The sequence below is a fragment of the Arachis ipaensis genome, chromosome B09 (assembly GCF_000816755.2).
Source record: "Arachis ipaensis cultivar K30076 chromosome B09, Araip1.1, whole genome shotgun sequence".
Lineage (NCBI taxonomy): Eukaryota > Viridiplantae > Streptophyta > Magnoliopsida > Fabales > Fabaceae > Arachis > Arachis ipaensis.
Window position 1 is genome coordinate 87,417,253 of NC_029793.2, and position 20,054 is coordinate 87,437,306.

At 37.5% G+C, this 20,054-nt stretch overlaps 1 protein-coding gene and 1 long non-coding RNA gene across 2 annotated transcripts; both read left to right on the plus strand.

The window, feature by feature from the left end:
* On the plus strand, positions 201 to 2,859 carry LOC107619044 (exosome complex component CSL4). Its single transcript, XM_016321255.2, has 6 exons — positions 201 to 471; positions 556 to 630; positions 1,074 to 1,162; positions 2,094 to 2,178; positions 2,262 to 2,343; positions 2,526 to 2,859. Exons 1-6 carry the CDS (start codon positions 280 to 282, stop codon positions 2,615 to 2,617), a joined length of 615 nt encoding a protein of 204 aa, XP_016176741.1. The 5' UTR covers positions 201 to 279; the 3' UTR covers positions 2,618 to 2,859.
* LOC110267206 lies at positions 13,636 to 15,973 on the plus strand. The gene is made up of 3 exons (XR_002354568.1): positions 13,636 to 15,115; positions 15,253 to 15,402; positions 15,549 to 15,973. It is a non-coding gene; the product is annotated as an uncharacterized LOC110267206 (long non-coding RNA).

The following is a 20,054-nucleotide window of genomic DNA, read 5'->3' on the forward strand; positions in this document are numbered from 1 at the left end:
ATTATTTTTGTTGTATTTTTAAATTATTTAGGAGTTATTTTTTTGAACCATCCTTTAGGATGGGCCTGAATGTTTTGGATACTGATATGGGTAGTTAACTCGTGAATAAATACTGAATTTAGATAAACAATTGAGCCCAAAAAGATTCCATAAGCATAACTGGGCCGGGCCTTCCAAAATGGTCCACTTATTAACGTAGTGTGTAAAATTTTCTAAACTGCGACAGGTTGGTTTGAAATATTGGCAAGCAGCTGAGACTAAAAGCGACCGAGAGTGGCAATGGTAATGGCGATGGAAGAAGATGAAAAGCAACAAGAGGCGGTGATGGTGACACCGGGCGAAGTTCTTGGGAGAGTCTCTGACATCAAACCAGGGAGAGGCGCATACGCTGCGCTTCACAACGAAACCGTTTACGCCTCCCTCACCGGTTTCCGCCGCACCTTATCTCCCTCCCCTGATTCCTCTGACCAGGTCTAGGGTTTTTTCTTTTCCCCAATTTAACTGCTTCTGTTCGTTAATTTTCCAAAGGTTAATTAAACTCTTGTTAATTTTCAGCGACCAACAGTTGAAGTAACAGGTCACAAGTCCCATGGGCCTGTTCCCCAGCCTGGCTCTATTGTCATTGCACGGGTAATCTACAGCTAAAGTATTCTTCTCTAATATTTTGGTGTAGTTTCATTATTAATATTTAAAGTTCATGTTGCCATTTGATTATATATTATGCCATATACCTGCTTATATGCATTGGGAAACTTTAATTGACTGTCACCTGACTTGGTATTACTCATATTTGAATTTAATTTCGATACATCGTTTTTATGGATGTTTGGTATAATTGTGAGGAAACTAGTTTTCTTGCACAGTTAGCGTAAAGAAGTCATGCATCTAATTATGTATTGCCAAAAGTAACTACTTTACATTGATGGTATAAATGGTCATTCAAAAGACGGATGTTTTATGTTGTAAATCAAATTGGACAATTTTTTTTGGCAACTCTTCCTTTACGTTTTGTTTTTAGTAATTATTAAAATGTTTATCATGATTGACTTGGCACTTTATTTGGGGCATTATAGATAACTGAAGTGATGGCTAAGACGGCATCAGCTGATATTATGTGCGTTGGTCCAAAGTCGGTTCGGGAAAAATTTACCGGCATCATAAGGTACGCCCCATGCAACTATTCTAATTTGTTTCCCAAAACGATAGCATCACAATTTAGAAGTATTTACAAATTGCAACATTAGCAAAATAACTACTTTTCAAACCACTATTTTAAAGGATCATCCAAAAGAATGAGTTTTGATTGGGTGGCTACCTCGGAATTTATTTTACTTTGTGAACTGTCAGGCAGCTTACATTGAAGCAACGTTTCCCATAAACTCCTCATCTTTTATTCTCTATCTATATACGGCACGTACGTGTCTTCGTTGTAATGTAGATAGGCTGCCCTAGCACTCAGACCTCCATTTGGTTACTATTTGTATTGTTGGCTTTGGTTGGCTGTAAGATGAGGAGCCTGGATTTAGGTGACCTTTACTTGACATCAAGTAAAGGTCAATGTAATGCTTAATTGATTGCTCATTCATCAGTATGATACTGTCTTTTTTCTGAAAAATAAATAAATAAACAAACAAGTGGATGATAGTCATGCTATTCTTTTGGGTTTGCGAGTTGGCACTCAGCTGATCTACTAGTTGCCAATTTTTACGTACCTTACATTAAAAATGCATACATGGATTTTTTTTTGAAACAATTTTCTATTATGTTTCTAGAACCTTTGGTTTATTGAAGTACCATTCTGAAGTGGAATACCGGATTGCATTTCTTCTTTTTCCTCTATTTTCTAATTTGAAGTCTGACTTTGGAGGTACTTTTGCAATTACATGAAAGAAAACGAACAAGTGAGTTGGAGGAACGGTTGTTGGAATGAATGTCATATGCTTACACAGCTCCACCTTTTGGTTTATTAACATTTTATGTTTATAACCATCTCTTTGTCATGCATGTCATGTTTGGACTGATGAGCTCCAATAATCATGTTTTGTGTATCGGTGTATGAAAACGTCAAGTATTCATAGTTCTTGTTTTGACAGGCAGCAAGATGTTAGAGCAACTGAAATTGATAAAGTAGATATGCATCTCTCTTTCCATCCTGGTGACATTGTTAAGGCTCTTGTGGTAAGAGGTTTGATTATCTTAAATTCCGAATTTCCCTTGAATCAATTGGTTCTTAATTGAATATCTACTTAATTGCAAATCAGCTTTCGCTTGGGGATTCACGTGCATACTTTCTTTCAACTGCAAAGAATGAACTTGGTGTTGTTTCTGCAGAAAGCATTGCTGGTGAGTTTGTACTCATTTTATGGGGTTTAAGCTACTTGGTTGTCCTCATTTGTTTCTGGTTCTCTTTAGTTTATGTGAATGGAGTATGTGACTACTTGTTTCTGTATATTATATTGATGTAATGCCTTATGATTTATGAAATCCGTGTGTGCCTTGTTATACTTACTTTGTTTTTTATTTAGGGGCATGTATGGTTCCAGTAAGTTGGACAGAGATGCAGTGCCCATTAACAGGCCAAATTGAGAACAGAAAGGTTGCAAAGGTTGCAAGTTGACAAGAATACTAAGGTCCTTTAGAAATCTTCTAACAAGTTTTCTTGTTATAGTGGTAAGTTATATTCGGGCAATTATTGGTAACCATACAAGAACCCTAGTTTGCATTCTATGTTGCAAATTGTTTTAACATTGTAAGTAGCAGCAGAGCAGGGCAATATTCTACCCGTTTTTTGTTCTGTTTTCAAGGACCTAAACTTGTGAAGTCTCATTTTTGTAGTATACCAATTGGTTTAACATATTGCCGAGCCATTTTTTTTATCAACATAATGTGGTAGAGCTAGGGTGAACATGGATCGGATTTGATTCGCATATCTGCAGTATTTTATCTTGATCCGATCCGAAAATTGCGGATAAGTTCCATCTGTAGAGCCATCGGATCCGATCCGATCCGCATACTGAAGCTTGAAAGATCGGATAGCGGACTTGAGATAAATACCCGCAGATCATATCCGCAATAAATAAATAAATAAATAAATAATATATATAGATAACAAACCCTTCAAGTCACTGTCTCGCCGTCACCCAACACTGCCATCATTCTCGTTCATGCCCTGTGGCGCCACACCGGAGGTTGCTCGCCATTGACGTTCCTCGGTCGCACTCCTCTTCCTCGTTGCTCTCGTCTCTTCCTCGGTCACGCTCCTTGCTTCCTATCGCTCGCTTCCTCCATTTCACCGATCTCTTCCTGACCTCTGTTCATCGTCTTTGTTCTAGTATTCCTCAAGGTTTATTCCAGTGTTCTAGTATCACTGTTCTAGATTCTAAAACTGTTTTGGCTGCTTCTTTTATTCCAGTGTTCATCGTCTTTGTTCCAGTGCACTGGTTTCTGTTGCTGCTTCTTCGTTTGGATTTTGGTTTTTCCTTATTCTTTTGTTTTGGTTCAGGATGGTTATTTTTTTTCTTTTAAATTTAGAAACTATTAGGTTAGATTAAATTTTCTTGGTACTACTAGAACTTCAATCTTCTATACTATTGTTTGAATTATGGTTTTGTTTCTTGGTATGGAGGAAGAGAATTTGTTTGATTTTTTTTTATTTTTGATATGATTCTATATACTTTTATTTAAATTTTTTTGTTTTTCTTAATTTTTGAATTTTTGGGATGTTTTCCTTATTTTTTGGTATGGTTTTATTTGAATTATATATACTTTTCTTAATTTTTGAATTTTTGGAATCTTTTTCTTAATTTTCGGTTGGTTTTGTTTGAACTTTTTTTTTTATTTTTGAATTTTTAGGAATATTTTTAATTTTTAACTGGATACATTCGAAATCCGATCCGATCCGAAAATAGGTGGATTGGATCGGATCCGAATATAAAAATTGCGGATGTTAGATCCGATCTGATGATTTTAGTGCGGATCAGATCGAAATTTTGACCATATTCGATCTGCAGAGCTTATTACAATAACTCTCAACCATAGTTGTAAGAACTGGACCGGACTGGCCGGTTCAATTGGAAAATCGGTGAACCAGACCTTTGACCGGTCCGGTTGATCAATAAGACCGAACAAGGAACAGAATCATAGAGAACCATGTTGAATCGGCCGATTCTGATGAAAAATGGAGAATCGGCGATTTTTGTTCACCCGGTTGGTTTGAAAGCTTTTTTTTTTAATTTACTTGCCAAAACGACGTCGTTTTGGTTTTTCAAAAAAAAAAAAGAAAACAGACTCGAACCAAACGCCAATACCCCCATCCATGTTTCCCCAACCCTAATCCCCCTAAACACAACGGCTAACCCTTCCCCTCACCTCACTCTGTCACTCACCATGCCACCGCTGCCCGCCGGTTTGTGTCTTCATCTCAACGTAGAAGACCTCACCGCGACACCTATTCTAAACTCTCAAGGAACAGAACGGAACCGCGGCTTCGTCGTCGTCTTCTTCGCCGATCTGTGTCGTCATCTTCGTCTCCGTCGTCTACTCTCTCGGACAGTAAAGTGGTCTCTGTCGTCTTCGTCCTTTGCTTTGTCACTAATGCTCTGTGCTATTATGTTCTTTACTGTTTGGTGCTCTTCTTCTAATGCTTGTTGAAAATTGAAATTATGAATCTTAGTATGAATATGTTGTTCTGTTCTGTTCTTCTAATACTTGTTGAAATTATGAAGCTGTATTATTTTGTTCTTTTCTTCTAATGCTTCTTGAATATGCTTGTTGAAATTATGAATTTTAGTATGAATCTGTTTGTTGAAATAGGAAATTTAAGGTTGTTGAATAGGGAATTTAATGTTATTGAATCTTTTTGAAGCTGTTTGTTGAAATTTCTGATATGAATAGGTGAAATTTCTGTAGTTGAAATAGCTGCTTGTTGAAATAGGTGATGTTGAAGTAATCTGTTTAGTATGAATCTGCTTGTTCTGTGAATTTAAGGTTGCTGTCTTGCTGAATAGGGAATAGGGAGTAAGGAATTTAGGGAGTAGTAGTACTAACTAATTTCATGTCTATTTTTGTATTAGTTATCTTTAGAATTTGAAACTTTGTTGTTTTTAAAATGTTGATGAAGAACTGAAGATATGTATTTTGAATTTTTTAAGTTTTTTACTATTTTTAGTATTTTATATTTTTTATTTACGTGTAACTGGTTTTACCGGTTTAACTAATAATTTATCGGTTGAATCAATAAATCAATAAATCAGTAACCTGACCAGTTTGATCACTGGTTTGGTTCTTACAACTATGCTATCAACAAAGTATAACGATCACAGGCAAAAGGATAGCAATAGTAAGAAGAGTTGCAGAATATGTAAGTGTAAGAATATGAAGAATGAATCAGTATATGGGTAGCAGAATGATTCCCTTTCGAGTAGGGAATTGACTCTTCTCAATTACCGAGTGTACATCATGCATTCCTCATTTCTACGCATTTGACTCTATTTAATCAACTCACAATCCTAACTAATGTAACAAACTTCTTCTCGTGCTGCATACTGAATTATTTCCCTACTACGCAATCTCTTCACATGTGGTAGTCTCTCGTTATAAGGGTGGCTTCCTTACCCTTTTCTTGGGCTCTGCTGATTCCATCGAGTCCTTTAGGTTCCTAGGTCCAATTTTCTTTGCTCCTTTCGAATGGCCTCTATTTGTATCATGATGACTGTCCCAGGACCGCGTTAGTGGGGTGCTAGGCGCATAGCCGATCCCATGCGTACGCGTCACCCCATCAATTTTTGGCGCCGTTGCCGGGGAATTACATGTGTGTTAAATTATTGATTGGTGTAAATATATTTATATTTACATAATTACAATTTTTCTTTTATTTGTGTGTTTTTTCGTTTATTAGTAATATTTATTATTTATTTTTTTCTTAGAATGTTTCTTTTATTGAATGACACGTTCATTACCAGATCCGAGCCTAGCCGCATTTGATCCTGAAATTGAAAAAATCATTTCACATATTAGGCGAGCTTGGCGTTGGTTAGCCTCTGATGCTGGTGAAGGGGTTTCTTCCAATTCACGAACCTTACCCGAGGTTGAGTCTGAAGCGTCATTTGAATTCAAAACTAACTCATCTCTTACTCAGTCCATTAACGTTTCTTCTGTTGATTTAGGTGCAGATACTATGGCAGCTCCTAGAACAATTATTCTGAAGGAAGCGGGAGCTCCGGATTTTACACTTCAACCATATCAAGCGCGTCATCCGAATTTGACTGCTGATTTTGAACTGAGGATCGCATTGATCAATCTACTGCCTAAATTCTATAGTTTACCTGCTCAAGAACCTATCAAGCACCTTAGAGACTTTCAAATAGCTTGTTCAACTACAAGGCGGCATGGTGCGATTGAGACTGCTGTTTGGTTATATGCCTTCCCATTTTTTCTAGAGGAAAAGGCAAAGGAGTGGTTATACACTCAACCTGAAGCTGTTATTACGAATTGAGATTTGCTTAGAAGGGAATTCGTGGACAAGTTTTTTCCATCGGAGGTCATAGATAGATTGAGGAAGGAAATCTCTTGCATCATTCAAGGTAAATCAGAAACTCTCTATGAGTATTCAAAACGCTTTAGGAATTTCCTGGACTCGTGCCCCTATCACATGATTGACCAGTTGGTATTAATTAGCTAGTTCTGCCAAGGCATGAAGCCTCGAGACAAGACCCTTGACAAGACCCTTTTAGATGTTGCGAGTAATGAATCTCTGACAAAGTACAAGACGACGACAGAAGCGAGGCAACTGATTACCGATCTAGCTGAGTTTACCCAATATGCAAGGCAAAGGAATAATCATCTCAAGGCCATTGTGAAAGTTTCTTTTAGTAGTGAGACCGTTGCTCTCACCAAGACTTTGGAAGAGATGACCAATATACTCAAGCAACTCTAACTCAATCAACAACAACCTTCACCTCTTCAACAACAACCTACGGCGACAGAAGTGAGGCAACTGATCACCGATCTAGCTGAGTTTACCCAACATGCAAGGCAAAGGAATAATCATCCCAAGGCCATTGTGAAAGTTTCTTCTAGTAGTGAGACCGCTGCTCTTACCAAGACTTTGGGAGAGATGACCAATATACTCAGGCAACTCTAACTCAATCAACAACAACCTCCACCTCTTCCACAACAACACTATCAACAGTTAGTCCCTCAGAGAGTATGTGTAATCTGCGCTTGCTATTCTCATTGTACTGATGAATGTTCACAACTCCAAGAGGACAACATCTTGGCGGCTACCAATACTTATTGCAACCGTCCAAATCAAGGGTACTATCAACAAGGCGGTAAGTACAATCAAGGTGGTAACTACAACCAAGGATGGAGAGACAATCCCAACTAAGGATAGCGAGACAACTACAACCAAGGAGGCAGAGACAATGGTGGAAATCAAAGGTGGAATAATAACTACCAACAAAACAGGTATCAATAAAATCCTCCGTACCAACAGTAAAATCAAGGCTAAAGATACCAACCACATCACCAAAGGCAAGCTCCAGCACCTCAACTCAATCAACTAAAGTCTCATAAATCACCTACCCTCCTTCTTCCTCCAACCAAGATGAAACACTCCGTTCTATTCTTCAAGGACAAAAAGAGTTTCAAACTTCACTTACCTCTAGTCTCACCGGTCTTACCTCCATTCTACAAGCTCTTATATCCCGTATGGACCCGTCCTTTACCTCTAACACTCAACCTTCAAGCTCTAGTGTACTTTTCTCTCAACCTTTACCCAATTCTAAGGGTGGAATCAATGCCATTACTTTGAGGTCTGGAACTACATTGCAAGAGAGGAGTCCCGAGGAGGCAAGCTCAAGAGAAGACGTTTAAGATGAAGTTGTTAAGATAGAAGATGTTGAAGAAGAGGATGAGACACAAGAGGCGGTTGAAGAAGAAGTTGTTCAACCAGGGGATGAAGTATCTAAGGAAGACAATGTTCTAAAAGAAGCCATTTCCATTCTTTTTCTACACCTTGCTAGGAGGACTAAAAAACAAGTGGAGCTAAATTCCAAGATAGTGGAGATCTTCAAAAAGGCTGAGATAACTATTCCACTTTTTGATGCTATTCGCCAAGTTCTTAAGTATGCTAGTTTCTAAATTATTTGTGCATGAATAAGGAAAAGATCCAGGATTTAGAAACTATTCCTTTGGGTAGCTCAATTTCTACTTTGATGGGTGCTATATTGGAGAAATGTGGTGATCTTGGTCTGTGTATGGTTACGTGCACTATAGGTGGTGTACAGTTTGTGGATTGCATGTGTGACTTAGGTGCATGAGTAAGTATTATGCCATTATTTGTTTATGATGCTTTGAAGCTTCCACGATTGAGAAGGTCGGCAACCCAATATGTTTTGGCAGATAAGAGCATAATCTCAGTGGTTGGCATTGCAGAAGACGTTTTGGTGAGCATTAAGGGGTTGGCCTTTCCTATTGATTTCTACATTCTTGAGATGTCCTCTAATGATTCAAGAAGACCATCATCCATCTTGCTTGGAATGCCATTTTTCAAGACTTCTCAGTTTAAATTGGATGTCTTCTCGGGTACATATTCCTTTGAGATAGATGGAAGAGCAGTAAGCTTCAACATTGATGAGGCTATGAAGCACCCATTGGAAGACCACTCCATCTTTCAGTATGATATTATTGATGAGACTGTGGCTGAAGTTCACCAAAAGGCAGTTGTTGAGAAGAACATGATTCAAGGTGCAAGTGTGGGGAAGCCCTCTGAATATACTGAAGACACCTTGCCACCTCCAGTGGTTCCGGATGATAAAGTGCCAAGCCATGAGCTGAACATGGAGTTGAAGTCCCTTCTCCGTTACCTCAAGTATGTTTATCTTGAAGACAATCAAAAGCTCCCAGTGATTATTGCTGCAAAGGAGCTTACTTCCCAACAAGAGGAACGTCTTCTTAATATATTGAGAAGAAACAAGAGAGCTATTAGGTGGAGTTTGACAGACATAGTAGGTATAAGCCCTCAAGTCTGTGAGCACCACATTTTTCTAGAGGAGGGAGTTAAGCCTATCCATCAACCTTAAAGGCGGTTGAACCCCACTATTTTGGAAGTTGTGAAGAAGGAAGTGACCCGACTGCTTGAAGCTAACATTATCTATCCAATCTCGGATAGTGAATGGGTTAGTCTAGTACAAGTGATTCCGAAGAAGTCTGGAGTCACAATAGTGAAGACTGAGAATGTGGAACTCATGGCTACAAGGGTGTAGAATTTCTGGAGAGTGTGCATTGACTACAAGCGCTTGAACCTGGCCACTCGCAAGGATCACTATCCACTACCTTTTATCGATCAAATGCTTGATCGCCTGTCAAGTAAATTGCACTATTGTTTTCTAGATGGTTATACTGGTTATTTTCAGATCCATATTGTTCCAGAAGATAATGAGAAAACAACTTTTACTTGCCCATTTGGAACGTACGCATATAAAAGAATGCCTTTTGGTTTATGTAATGCGCCGGCTACGTTTCAAAGGTGCATGATGAGTATCTTCTCGGATCTTCTTGAGCATTGTATGGAAGTATTTATGGATGACTTTAGTGTCTATGGTGATTCCTTTGACCTTTGTTTGGATAATCTTGCTAGAGTATTAAAGAGATGTGCTAGTTCAAACCTTGTACTTAATTTTGAAAAATATCATTTTATGGTGAAGCAAGGTATTGTTCTAGGTCATGTCAATAGGAAAGGTCAACCCCTTAATGCTCACCAAAACGTCTTTTGCAATGCCAACCACTGAGATTATGCTCTTATCTGCCAAAACAAATCGGGCTATCAACCTTCTCAACCGTGGAAGCTTCAAAGCATCATAAACAGATAATGGCATAATACTAACACAATCACCTAAGTCACACACACAATCCACAAACTATACACCACTTATAGTGCATGTAACCATACACGGACCGGGATCACCACATTTCTCCGGTATAGCACCCATCAAAGCAGAAATCGAGCTACCCAAAGGAATAGTTTCTAAATCCTGGATCTTTTCCTTATTCATGCACAAATCCTTTAGAAACTTAGCATACTTAGGAACCTAGCGAATAGCATCAAAAAGTGGAATAGTTACCTCAACCTTTTTGAAGATCTCTACCATCTTGGGATCTAGCTCCACTTGCTTTTTAGTCCTCCTAGCAAGGTGTGGAAAAGGAATGGGAATGGCTTCTTTCTTAACATTGTCTTCCTTAGATACTCCATCCCTTGGTTGAGCAACTTCTTTTTCAACCGCCTGTTGTGTCTCATCCTCTTCTTCAACATCTTCTACCTCAACAACTTCTTCATCTTGAACGTCTTCTCTTGAGCTTGGCTCCTTGGGACTCCTCTTTTGTAATGTAGTTCCAGACCTCTAAGTGATGGCATTGATTCCACCCTTGGGGTTGGATAACGGTTGAGAGAGGTGCACTAGAGCTTGAATGTTGAGTGTTGGAGGTAGAGGGTGGGTCCATACGGAATATAAGAGCTTGTAGAGTGGAGGTAAGACCGGTGAGGCTAGAGGTAAGTGAAGTTTGAAGCTCTTTTTGTCTTTGAAGAATTGAACGGAGTGTTTCATCTTGGTTGGAGGAAGAAAGAGGGTAGGTGATTTGTGGGACTTGTGGTTGATTGAGTTGAGGTGCTTGAACTTGCCTTTGGTGAGATGGTTGGTATCTTTGGCCTTGGTTTTGCTGTTGGTACGGAGGGTTTTGTGGATAGCTGTTTTGTTGGTATTTGTTATTCTACATTTGATTTTCACCATTGTCTCTGTCTCTTTGTTTGTTGTTGTCTCGCCATCCTTGGTTGGGATTGTCTCTTCATCCTTGGTTGGGATTGTCTTGCCAACCTTGATTGTAGTTATCACCTTGATTGTAGTTATCGCCTTGTTGATAGTACCCTTGATTCAGACGGTTGTAATAAGCATTGGTAGCCGCTAAGGTGTTGTCCTCTTGGAGTTGTGGACATTTATCAGTATAGTGAGAATAACAACCGCAGATTTCACATACTTTCTGAGGGACTAATTGTTGACAGTGTTGTTATAGAGGAGGTGGAGGTTGTTGCTGATCGAGTTGGAGTTGCTTGAGTATATTGGTCATCTCTCCCAAAGTCTTGGTGAGAGCAGCGGTCTCACTACTAGAAGAAACTTCCGCAATGGCCTTGGGATGATTATTCTTTTGCCTTGCATGTTGGGTAGACTCAGCTAGATCGGTGATCAGTTGCCACGCTTCTGTCGCCATCTTGTACTTTGTCAGAAAGTCATTACTCGCAGCATCCAAAAGGGTCTTGTCTCGAGGCTTCATGCCTTGGCAGAAGTAGCTAATTAACACCAACTGGTCAATCATGTGATAGGGGCACGAGTCCAGGGGATTCCTAAAGCGTTCCCAATACTCATAGAGAGTCTTTGATTCACCTTGAATGGTGTAGGAGATTTCCTTCCTTAATCTATTTGTGACCTCCGGTGGAAAGAACTTGTCCAAGAATTTCCTTCTAAGCAAATCTCAATTCGTAACAACAGCTTCAGGTTGAGTGTAGAACCACTCCTTTGCCTTTTCCTCTAGAGAAAATAGGAAGGCATATAACTAAACAGCACTCATCTGCACCATGTCGCCTAGTAGTTGAACAAGCTATTTGAAAGTCTCTAAGGTGTTTGATAGGCTCTTGAGTAGGTAAACCATGGAATTTAGGCAGTAGATTGATCAAAGCGGTTTTCAGTTCAAAATCAACAGTCAAATTCGGATGACGCGCTTGATATGGTTGAAGTGTAAAATCCGAAGCTCCCGCTTCCTTCAGAGTAATTCTTCTAGGAGCTGCCATAGTATCTGCACCTAAATCAACAGAAGAAATGTCATTGGACAGAGTAGGAGAGGAGTTAGTTTCTTCTTCAAATGACGCTTCAGACTCGACCTCGGGTAAGGTTGGTGAATTGGCAGAAACTCCTTCACCGACGCCGAGCTCGCCTAATATGTGAAATGGTTTTTGCAATTTCAGGATCAAATGTGGCTAGACTCAGATCCGGTAATGAACGTGTCATTCAATAAAAGAAACATTCTAAGAAAAAATAAATAATAAGTATTACTAATAAACGAAAAAACACACAAATAAAAGAAAAATTGTAATTATGTAAATATAAATATATTTACACCAACCAACAATTTAGCACACATATGCAATTCTCCGGCAACGGCGCTAAAAATTGATTGGTGGAAAAATGGCAGTTAAGAATTTCTGATAAAAATTAGCATTGCAAGTACAGTCTTAACTGACAAAATTTTCACTATCAATTTAAATTGTGTCACAATTAAGAATAAATAACCGGGAGTAAAATCCCGGGTCGTTTCCCAAAGAGTTGACACAAGATGCAAATTACTGATTAGGATTTTTCTGAATATTTTTTAAATTGAGAACGGGAAAGTAAAGGGCTAGGAATTAAAGCAATGAATAAATAACAAGAGATGTTATGTATTTGAAATGAAAGGTCTTGGTCAGGGGAGAGAATTAGGGTTTCTATCCTTGTTATCTTTCCCAAGTATAATAGTAAATGTTCATTGCTCCTACTTGGTTATCCTCTAACAATTGAAGGAAAGTTAAGCGGCTTCACTAACTCTAGCTCACAAGTCCTAGTCACTTCATGGGGAATGACTAGAGTTAGTGAGAATTGAGCTAACTAGCAATGTCCAATTATAGATTAATACTTGAATATCACAACTCAAGGGACCCCAATTATTCAACCCCTAAGCCAAGTTGGAAGGTCTACTCCATTAACATGGATGCCATTTTCATAAACACATAATAGGAATAAATAAAAAGCATGATGATTATGAAAAATTAATTAAATTAAAATGGACACGAACAATAATTAACACGAATCAAACAAGCAATAAAAATAGATATAAAAATACTTCAATGCATTAAAAAGATTCAAAAGTAACAAGATTCAAACATGAATTCAACGCAATTAAATGGAAAACCAAGAGTAATAGAAGTAATAGAGAAGAAAACTGTAAGAATAACGACTCCAATTGAAGGTAATAACATCTCTCTTAGATCCAATTCAAAGAAAAACTAAGAACATCAAAAACCCTAGAGGAAAGTAGGTGATTATCTCCCTAGAATTCAAAACTAAATAAAAACTAAGTGAAGTGTAGTCAGTCTCAGCTCCATCCCTGCCTCTAGTCTGTGTTTTCGGGCTTGGATTTGGGTCCAAATCAGCCTAGAAATTGCTCCCAGCGAGTTTTGTTAAGTGCAGCACGTGACGCCCTGTCACGCGTATGCGTCGGCCATGCGTACGCGTCGCTGAACTTCTACAATGGTCACGCGTACGCGTCAGTCATGCGTACGCGTAGTTGAACGACACACCAGGTCACGCGCACGTGTCGGCCACGCGTGCGCTTCGCTCCTCGCTTCTCAAATCTTCAATTTCTTGTGCTCCTTCCACTTTAACCTGCTTCATCTTCATCCTTTAAGCTATCTATGCCCTGTAAACCTGAAAACACTTAACAAACACATCACGGCATCGAATGGTAATAAAGGAAAATTAAAAATTGACAATTTTAAGGCCTAGGAAACATGTTTTCAATCATAGCACAAAATTGGGAAGGAAACTCAAAAACATGCAATTTACATGAATAAGTGTGAGAATAGTTGGTAAAACCCACTAAATTTAGTCCAAAATATATCATAAAATAATGGTTTATCAATGATAGAGTTCTTGTTGCATCCCGTGCCTATTAATCCATAGGTTTAATTTTTTTTGTGCTAACAATTAAAAATTGTTTTCTCTTACTAAACCGAATCACAAGCTTTTGATAAAAAGCAAGCAATTTTTTTAACATTCAGAGCTATTCATTCAGAGTATGAATAGCTCTTACGTTCTGTGGATATATAAGGTGTCATTTGGGGATTCTATTTTCTCGGACTATGTCCAAAATGAACTCCCGCGTTCATTATTTCTTCCATCAATAATCTTTGTAATTGGTCCCCATAAAGGAAGAGACATGGTATCCATAAATAAAAAAAAAAGTTTTTTGTTGTCTTGGTAAATAAGAAAAGTTTTATTTCGATGCAGCCTTCTTTTTTTCTGAAGATCAGTTTTTGAAACATAGCAAGACAATGTAATTTTCTTTCTCTTTTTTCATTTTCTTTCAAAAATACACTCATACTTTTAAAAATGATTGCTACAATGTAATATATATTCTTGAAATTAAAAAGCAAATTCTCCACAATTGAACATAAGATCTTGTATTTTTTTCTCGATTAAATTCAATTTCTTTTTGATCAATTTTAGTTAGTTGTCTTTGTTTTGAAGATTGTATTACCTTTTGAATTTGGTACCAAAGGGTATTTCCCCTCTCCTCTCAAAAATATTCTCTTGAGACCTATCAACTAATCCATACAATCCTAGAGAGCAATTTTTGCCAAAACTATAGTTTTTTGAAAATTCACTTTGAATATATAAGTTTGGATATTCAAAGATGTTTTCTAAAAGGTTATTCTCTTAAAAACAAAAATCATAAATAAGAGTAAACCATGAAAATGCTCTAAAAGACTTGGTCATTGATAAAAAAAATTAAATCATATCTCCACAAATCATTTGCTAATAAAAAAAACATTTGTCACTTATAAAAAATAGTAATTTTGGATGCAAAGTTTCCCGACAAATGTGTTTTGAATTGAGATGAGTCCAGCGAGAGGGGTTATTTACTACTCCATGGTACACTATATTCCGCATCACAGTGGCTATTTTTTCTTGAGGCGCATAACTTAGCGATGTTCCGCAAGGCAATGGATGGAATATTTAGTTTGTGTGGAATGCTAGAAGTAGATTGTAAATGTTGTACATCAGAAAATGGGATAAAGGATGCGAAAAGGTGTTGTTAACAATCCAGAGGTGGCTATCTCAAATGGAGCATCGAAGATACCAAAGCATATGCATGGAAGGGTAGGCGTTGCACTTGTTGCAAACGCATTGGACACATAGAGGAAATGTCCCAAAAGAAGGCAAGAAAGAACCCTCGAGCTGAGAACGAATGTGTGGATCTTTCACAAATGGAGGTAGATGGGGTTGTAACACAGACTGAGTTGAATATTAGGGTATTTACTCTTCAGCATTATAATTACACATTGTTCACTAACTTATTTACTTGATCATGTTTCAATTCAATTGTGGATAACACATCTGTCGTCGTGATTTTTATTTGGTGCAACTAATGTTAGGTTTTCGTACACAGACCCGAGGAGGCATATGCGTTACAAAAACATGGGTGATGGACCATAGACATCGACCCTCAAACTATGGCCTCAATAAACGATGACCTCTGTTTAAGTGAGGAGAAAGAGGAGAGCCGAAGTCATCTCCCAAAACGGATCGGGAGTAAGAGGTGAGTTGAATCCATTGTCATGGATTGCTATTGAGTTTGAATTGTGTTTTCCATATTGCTGCATCTAAATTGTTCCTGATTGATTGAGTTTGAATCCCATATTGTTGCATTTAAGTTGACACTAATTGTTGTTGCTATTCATACAGCTTATGGAGTTGCTACATCAAGTTCAATAAGGTTCCAACATAAATTGCGTAGATTTCGAATATATTAGATAGTCGTTAGGAACAGTGACCTTGCTGTGCATGATGGTGTACGCATTTGAATTTTATGTAGATTTAAGATATCATTTAGCCTAAGAACATTAATTTTACTTTTTTTTCTTCGTTACTCTAAATGCATGGTCTTTTTGTCAATGCACTTGCTTAAGAGTCAATAAAATGTTGGGTTAATTGTGATTGGTTTCTTTTTTGGACTTAGATATGGATTGGGTAAAAACCCAACCCGCATCCAATTGATCCCAACAAGAGAAAAGGGAAGCTGATGCAAATTGAATGTTTTTCCCACCCATCACCTAATACTGGGATTGGTTTGACGTGGATAATAGGAACATTATGCTGCCTAGATCATGTCCTCCATGTTGAGCTTATAGTATAAAAATCTTTGGCAAATGTTATGTTTTCCTCTTATTCAAAATGGTTGCACAAAAGGCTAGTGGTGAATAGGTTACCTTTTTCTTAAATCATGAAGGATTTACACGAAGGATTACACTATAGTCACTAAAGATAAAATGAATTCCATTTCATGTTTGACAAAACATTTGGTTATCAAAAGAGACTTAAATTATATGAGGCATTTGTTTTTTACAACTGGGTTTAGAACCAAAATACATACTCGTTGGGCCTCGTTGGTAGTAGCAACTTCTCTTTGTTATATATATTTAACCACCCTAAACCCACCAAGGCATCACCAAAATGTATTGTTGCACCTAACAATGCATCAAAGTACTATGCCGCTACATTGGATAGCAAACATTACACCCAATGAACCAGGAATATAGATATATCGAAAATATGACCCATACAACAATACAAAGAAATATACAAGAGTGTTTGCTCCCTGACTAGAATGCGATCTTTAGGATTAAAAAGTGAGGTTGCTGCTTGGTTAGGCTGTCTTTGCAGATTTTTCCTCATCATCCTTTTGTTTCCTACTAGAGTAGGACATGATATGATCCCAATGAGCCATTGCCTTGCGAGATATTGCACGAACTATTGGATTATGATGCCTTATCACCAAGTCTAGAGCCAACGTCATCCTAGTTTGGTCATTAACATCATGGTTCATATAAATCATGTCTAGTTTTAGAAACAAAGAACCTTCTATGGTAACAAATTAAGGGAAGAAGCATTGAAGATGTATGACAATCACCTCCAATATGAAATCATGATACAACCACAATTGCAACATCCACTGAGCTACCACACACTACAGTCATTACTACCATGGTCGTGTTGTCCAACTGTAGGCTCCTACATATCATATGTGGACGGACGCAGTTTTAGAAGGCCAGGTTTTTGCCAAAAGTGCTTGTTATCCAGCATAGTCTCTATGAAAAAGGCTTGCGAATGGATTCACAAATTGTAAATCTTACTCCCATACAATTTATCCTCGCATCATGATCTAAAGTGGTTTTTGCAGGGTCAAGATACACTAACCTGTAGTAGACTTGGTCGACTATCATTAAGTACCAATGACCCTCCTTATGAAAAGGGACATATATCTTCCAATCAAGAGAGAAGAGTGAATAAAACCAAGTAATAGTGATGGTATCTCTATCCATATTATTGGTAGGCATATGGTATGAATGGAGACGGTTAATAGGCATAACCCGCATCAACTCAATAGCGAATCCCATGAATCGAGTTTGAATGAAGTCGAATATGTCGATGTTGTAGTTCACAGGACTGAGTGCAATTTGACGTGATATTGGAAAAGAAAAATCAAGTGAGTTGAGAGCCAACATGTTCAACATGTTAGAAATATCAAATCCTAGACGCCAAAAATGGGTACCACAAAGGTTGTGGATAGAAACCATCTCTAAGAGTTGTTTTCATGAGTCAGCATTGAGGCAACCAGATTTATCACCTAACATGGGGACACACGTTATAAAACCTATATTTTATGAATGTATCTTCCAACATAAACCAAACATACCCAATGATGGGAGTGAAAAACAAGCACATATAGAGCATATATCATCATAAATCTCAGCTCTAGGGCATAGGCTCCACAAAGCCTGCTGATCCATGCTTGAATGGTCATTTTTAACAAGAATATCACTAAAAATAGGCTTGAAAAAAAGTATAAAAACCCTTAACCCTAAAATAGACAAGCATTGGTACAGAAACACGAAAGAAAAGGGGTCCAATCTCTTGCCTTTCATCAAAGCCTTTGGAGAAGATGTACGGTGTAACAACACACTCCAAGCCTCTAAAGTTCATTCCCTTCGGTGGTTGGAAGATGAGGTTCAAGCATTAGTCAACCAAAAAAATTTGAAATAGTCAACCCACAAAAAAATCTATATAGAAATTCAATTATTGCGTTGCAAGTTTTGAATGAGTTACAAAGGTCACTTCAGGAATCTCTTCAACTACATGATTGGGACTGTGGTTGTTGTATGTGAATGGAGACCCAGGTTCAGTTTGTCTGATGTTGGTGCCAACTTGAGAGGAGGGCTCATGCTCATCAAAAGTTAGCTTATGCTAGCCAGAAAAAAGAAGAAATAGGATAAGGACTCATTAAAACATTTCTGCATCTTTATAACCCACAACAAAACATTCACAAAGAAGGTTGTTAGAGTACCTTTAAGGCCGAGGATGTTGAACCCTCTGCAGAAGGCTTTTTTTGGCTCTGCCTTTGATGTGACGAAGTGAGTTTCACCTTTTCCTTCGACGATGTTACGTTCGGGTTGTACTTGCATGTTCCCAATTTCTTATCACCCTTTTTTTTCTTTTTTCCATACTTACATGTTGGATCTTACTCAACACGCTGAGCACATGGTCATCCACCATGATACATTTGCCCCCATCAGTCTCTTTCATAACCTCGCTGTGGCCGAATAAAACAAAAAAGTAAAACTGTTACTTTCATTTAAACCATTTCAAACGAAAGCAAGATAAGTGGTGTGTGAAAATAAACAGGTATTATACCTAGCTATAGAGGCATCGACGTTAGCAACTTCAGTGGCTTTTGTCTTTGACTTATCCATCACCTTTTCCACACCTTGTGGGTGGTGGTCCATTATCGTTGCAACACGAGTTCTTAGTATTGTTCCAAGGCGGGAATTTGAGATGCAGTGACTCTCATGCTTTGATGAAACGATACGAGGTGGGTTTCTCTATTTATAAGGGTCGTTTCAACAGTAGGTCTACCATTAAACCCAAATTGCATCCATGTATAGATTTAGTAGGTCTATAAATTGATTATCATATCCAATACTTGGCTAAGATAATTTTAATTTTGATACAGTTTTTTGTATGCATTATTAAAAAAATGAGATATTTTTATCCATAAAATTTGGTGATTTTTCGCTAAGTATATATTTTTTGGTCAAAAATGAAAAAAAAAACTTGAGATAAAATTTTATCCTTTTTGGTGTGTATTTTCTAAATAGTTATCTAAATATTCCTATAAAATATTGGATCAATTTCATAAGTGGTATGTCAAATATAAAAGTCGTTTTTCAAGCGCTAAAATAATTTGAATACATTTTTAGTGGTTTATCCTAGAAGTATTTTACCTGCAACCAAGCTATAATAATAAAAAAATTGATCAGAATAAAAAAAAATCTCCCAAATAGTGCTAATCATAATGCGAAGAAACTAGAATCCCAAAATGAAAAAGTAGTTTACTTTTTCCGCAATCAAATTATTACCTAATTTGAATATGGGTGACGAGCGGTGGAAGTTAGACCAATTATGAGATTATAATATAATAGAATAGCGTTGCGAGTATAGCTCTTAACCAGCAAAAATCCGCCTCGTCAATTTAGAAAGGTTGTAACAAAAAGTTTAGAATAAAAATACTGGGAGTATGAGTCCCAGGTCGTCTCCCAACGAGTTGCTAGAAAGGGTGCTAAGTTATTAATCAGGAGTTTTCCGAGAATTTTGAGAGTTGATTAATAGAAAATAAACAATTGTAATTTAGTGCAGTGAAAATTAAAAGAGATTTATAATATTCTAAATAAAAAGCATTGACTGGGGGAATAATTAATCGGAAGTTCTATCCTTGTTGGGATCTCTTAAGTGTAGTATCAAAAAGGTTGTTATTTTCACTAAGTTAACCCTTACTAAATAAAGGAAAGTCAAGTGATTGAGCTAACTCTTATTCGCAAATCCTAGTCCTCTCCCTTGGGAAGGTCTAGCATTAGTAAATACAGAACTAGCCAACAACTTCCAATTTAACCATCACTTAAGCCTTCCAACTCAAGTGTCTCCTTTTAATCAACCCCCATGTCAAGTAGGGAATCTACTCCATTGACATGAATATAATGCTTGTAGAAATATAAAAAGAAGACATGATAATTTAAATAAAATATAGATTCAAAATTAATTAAAAGTAAAAGTAATCCTTTGTATTAACAATCCATGAAAATAATCCAATAACCGCTCTAAGCAAGAATTAAGAATATGGAATAAATAAAAGAGTAA

What these genes read in the sequence shown, in the direction of transcription:
- LOC107619044 (XM_016321255.2), top strand. Translation starts at nt 280, where the DNA reads ATGGTAATGGCGATGGAAGAAGATGAAAAGCAACAAGAGGCGGTGATG. An exon ending in AAATTTACCGGCATCATAAG is followed by an intron (nt 1,163 to 2,093) that starts GTACGCCCCATG and finishes TTGTTTTGACAG; the next exon opens with GCAGCAAGATGTTAGAGCAA. An exon ending in ACATTGTTAAGGCTCTTGTG is followed by an intron (nt 2,179 to 2,261) that starts GTAAGAGGTTTG and finishes ATTGCAAATCAG; the next exon opens with CTTTCGCTTGGGGATTCACG.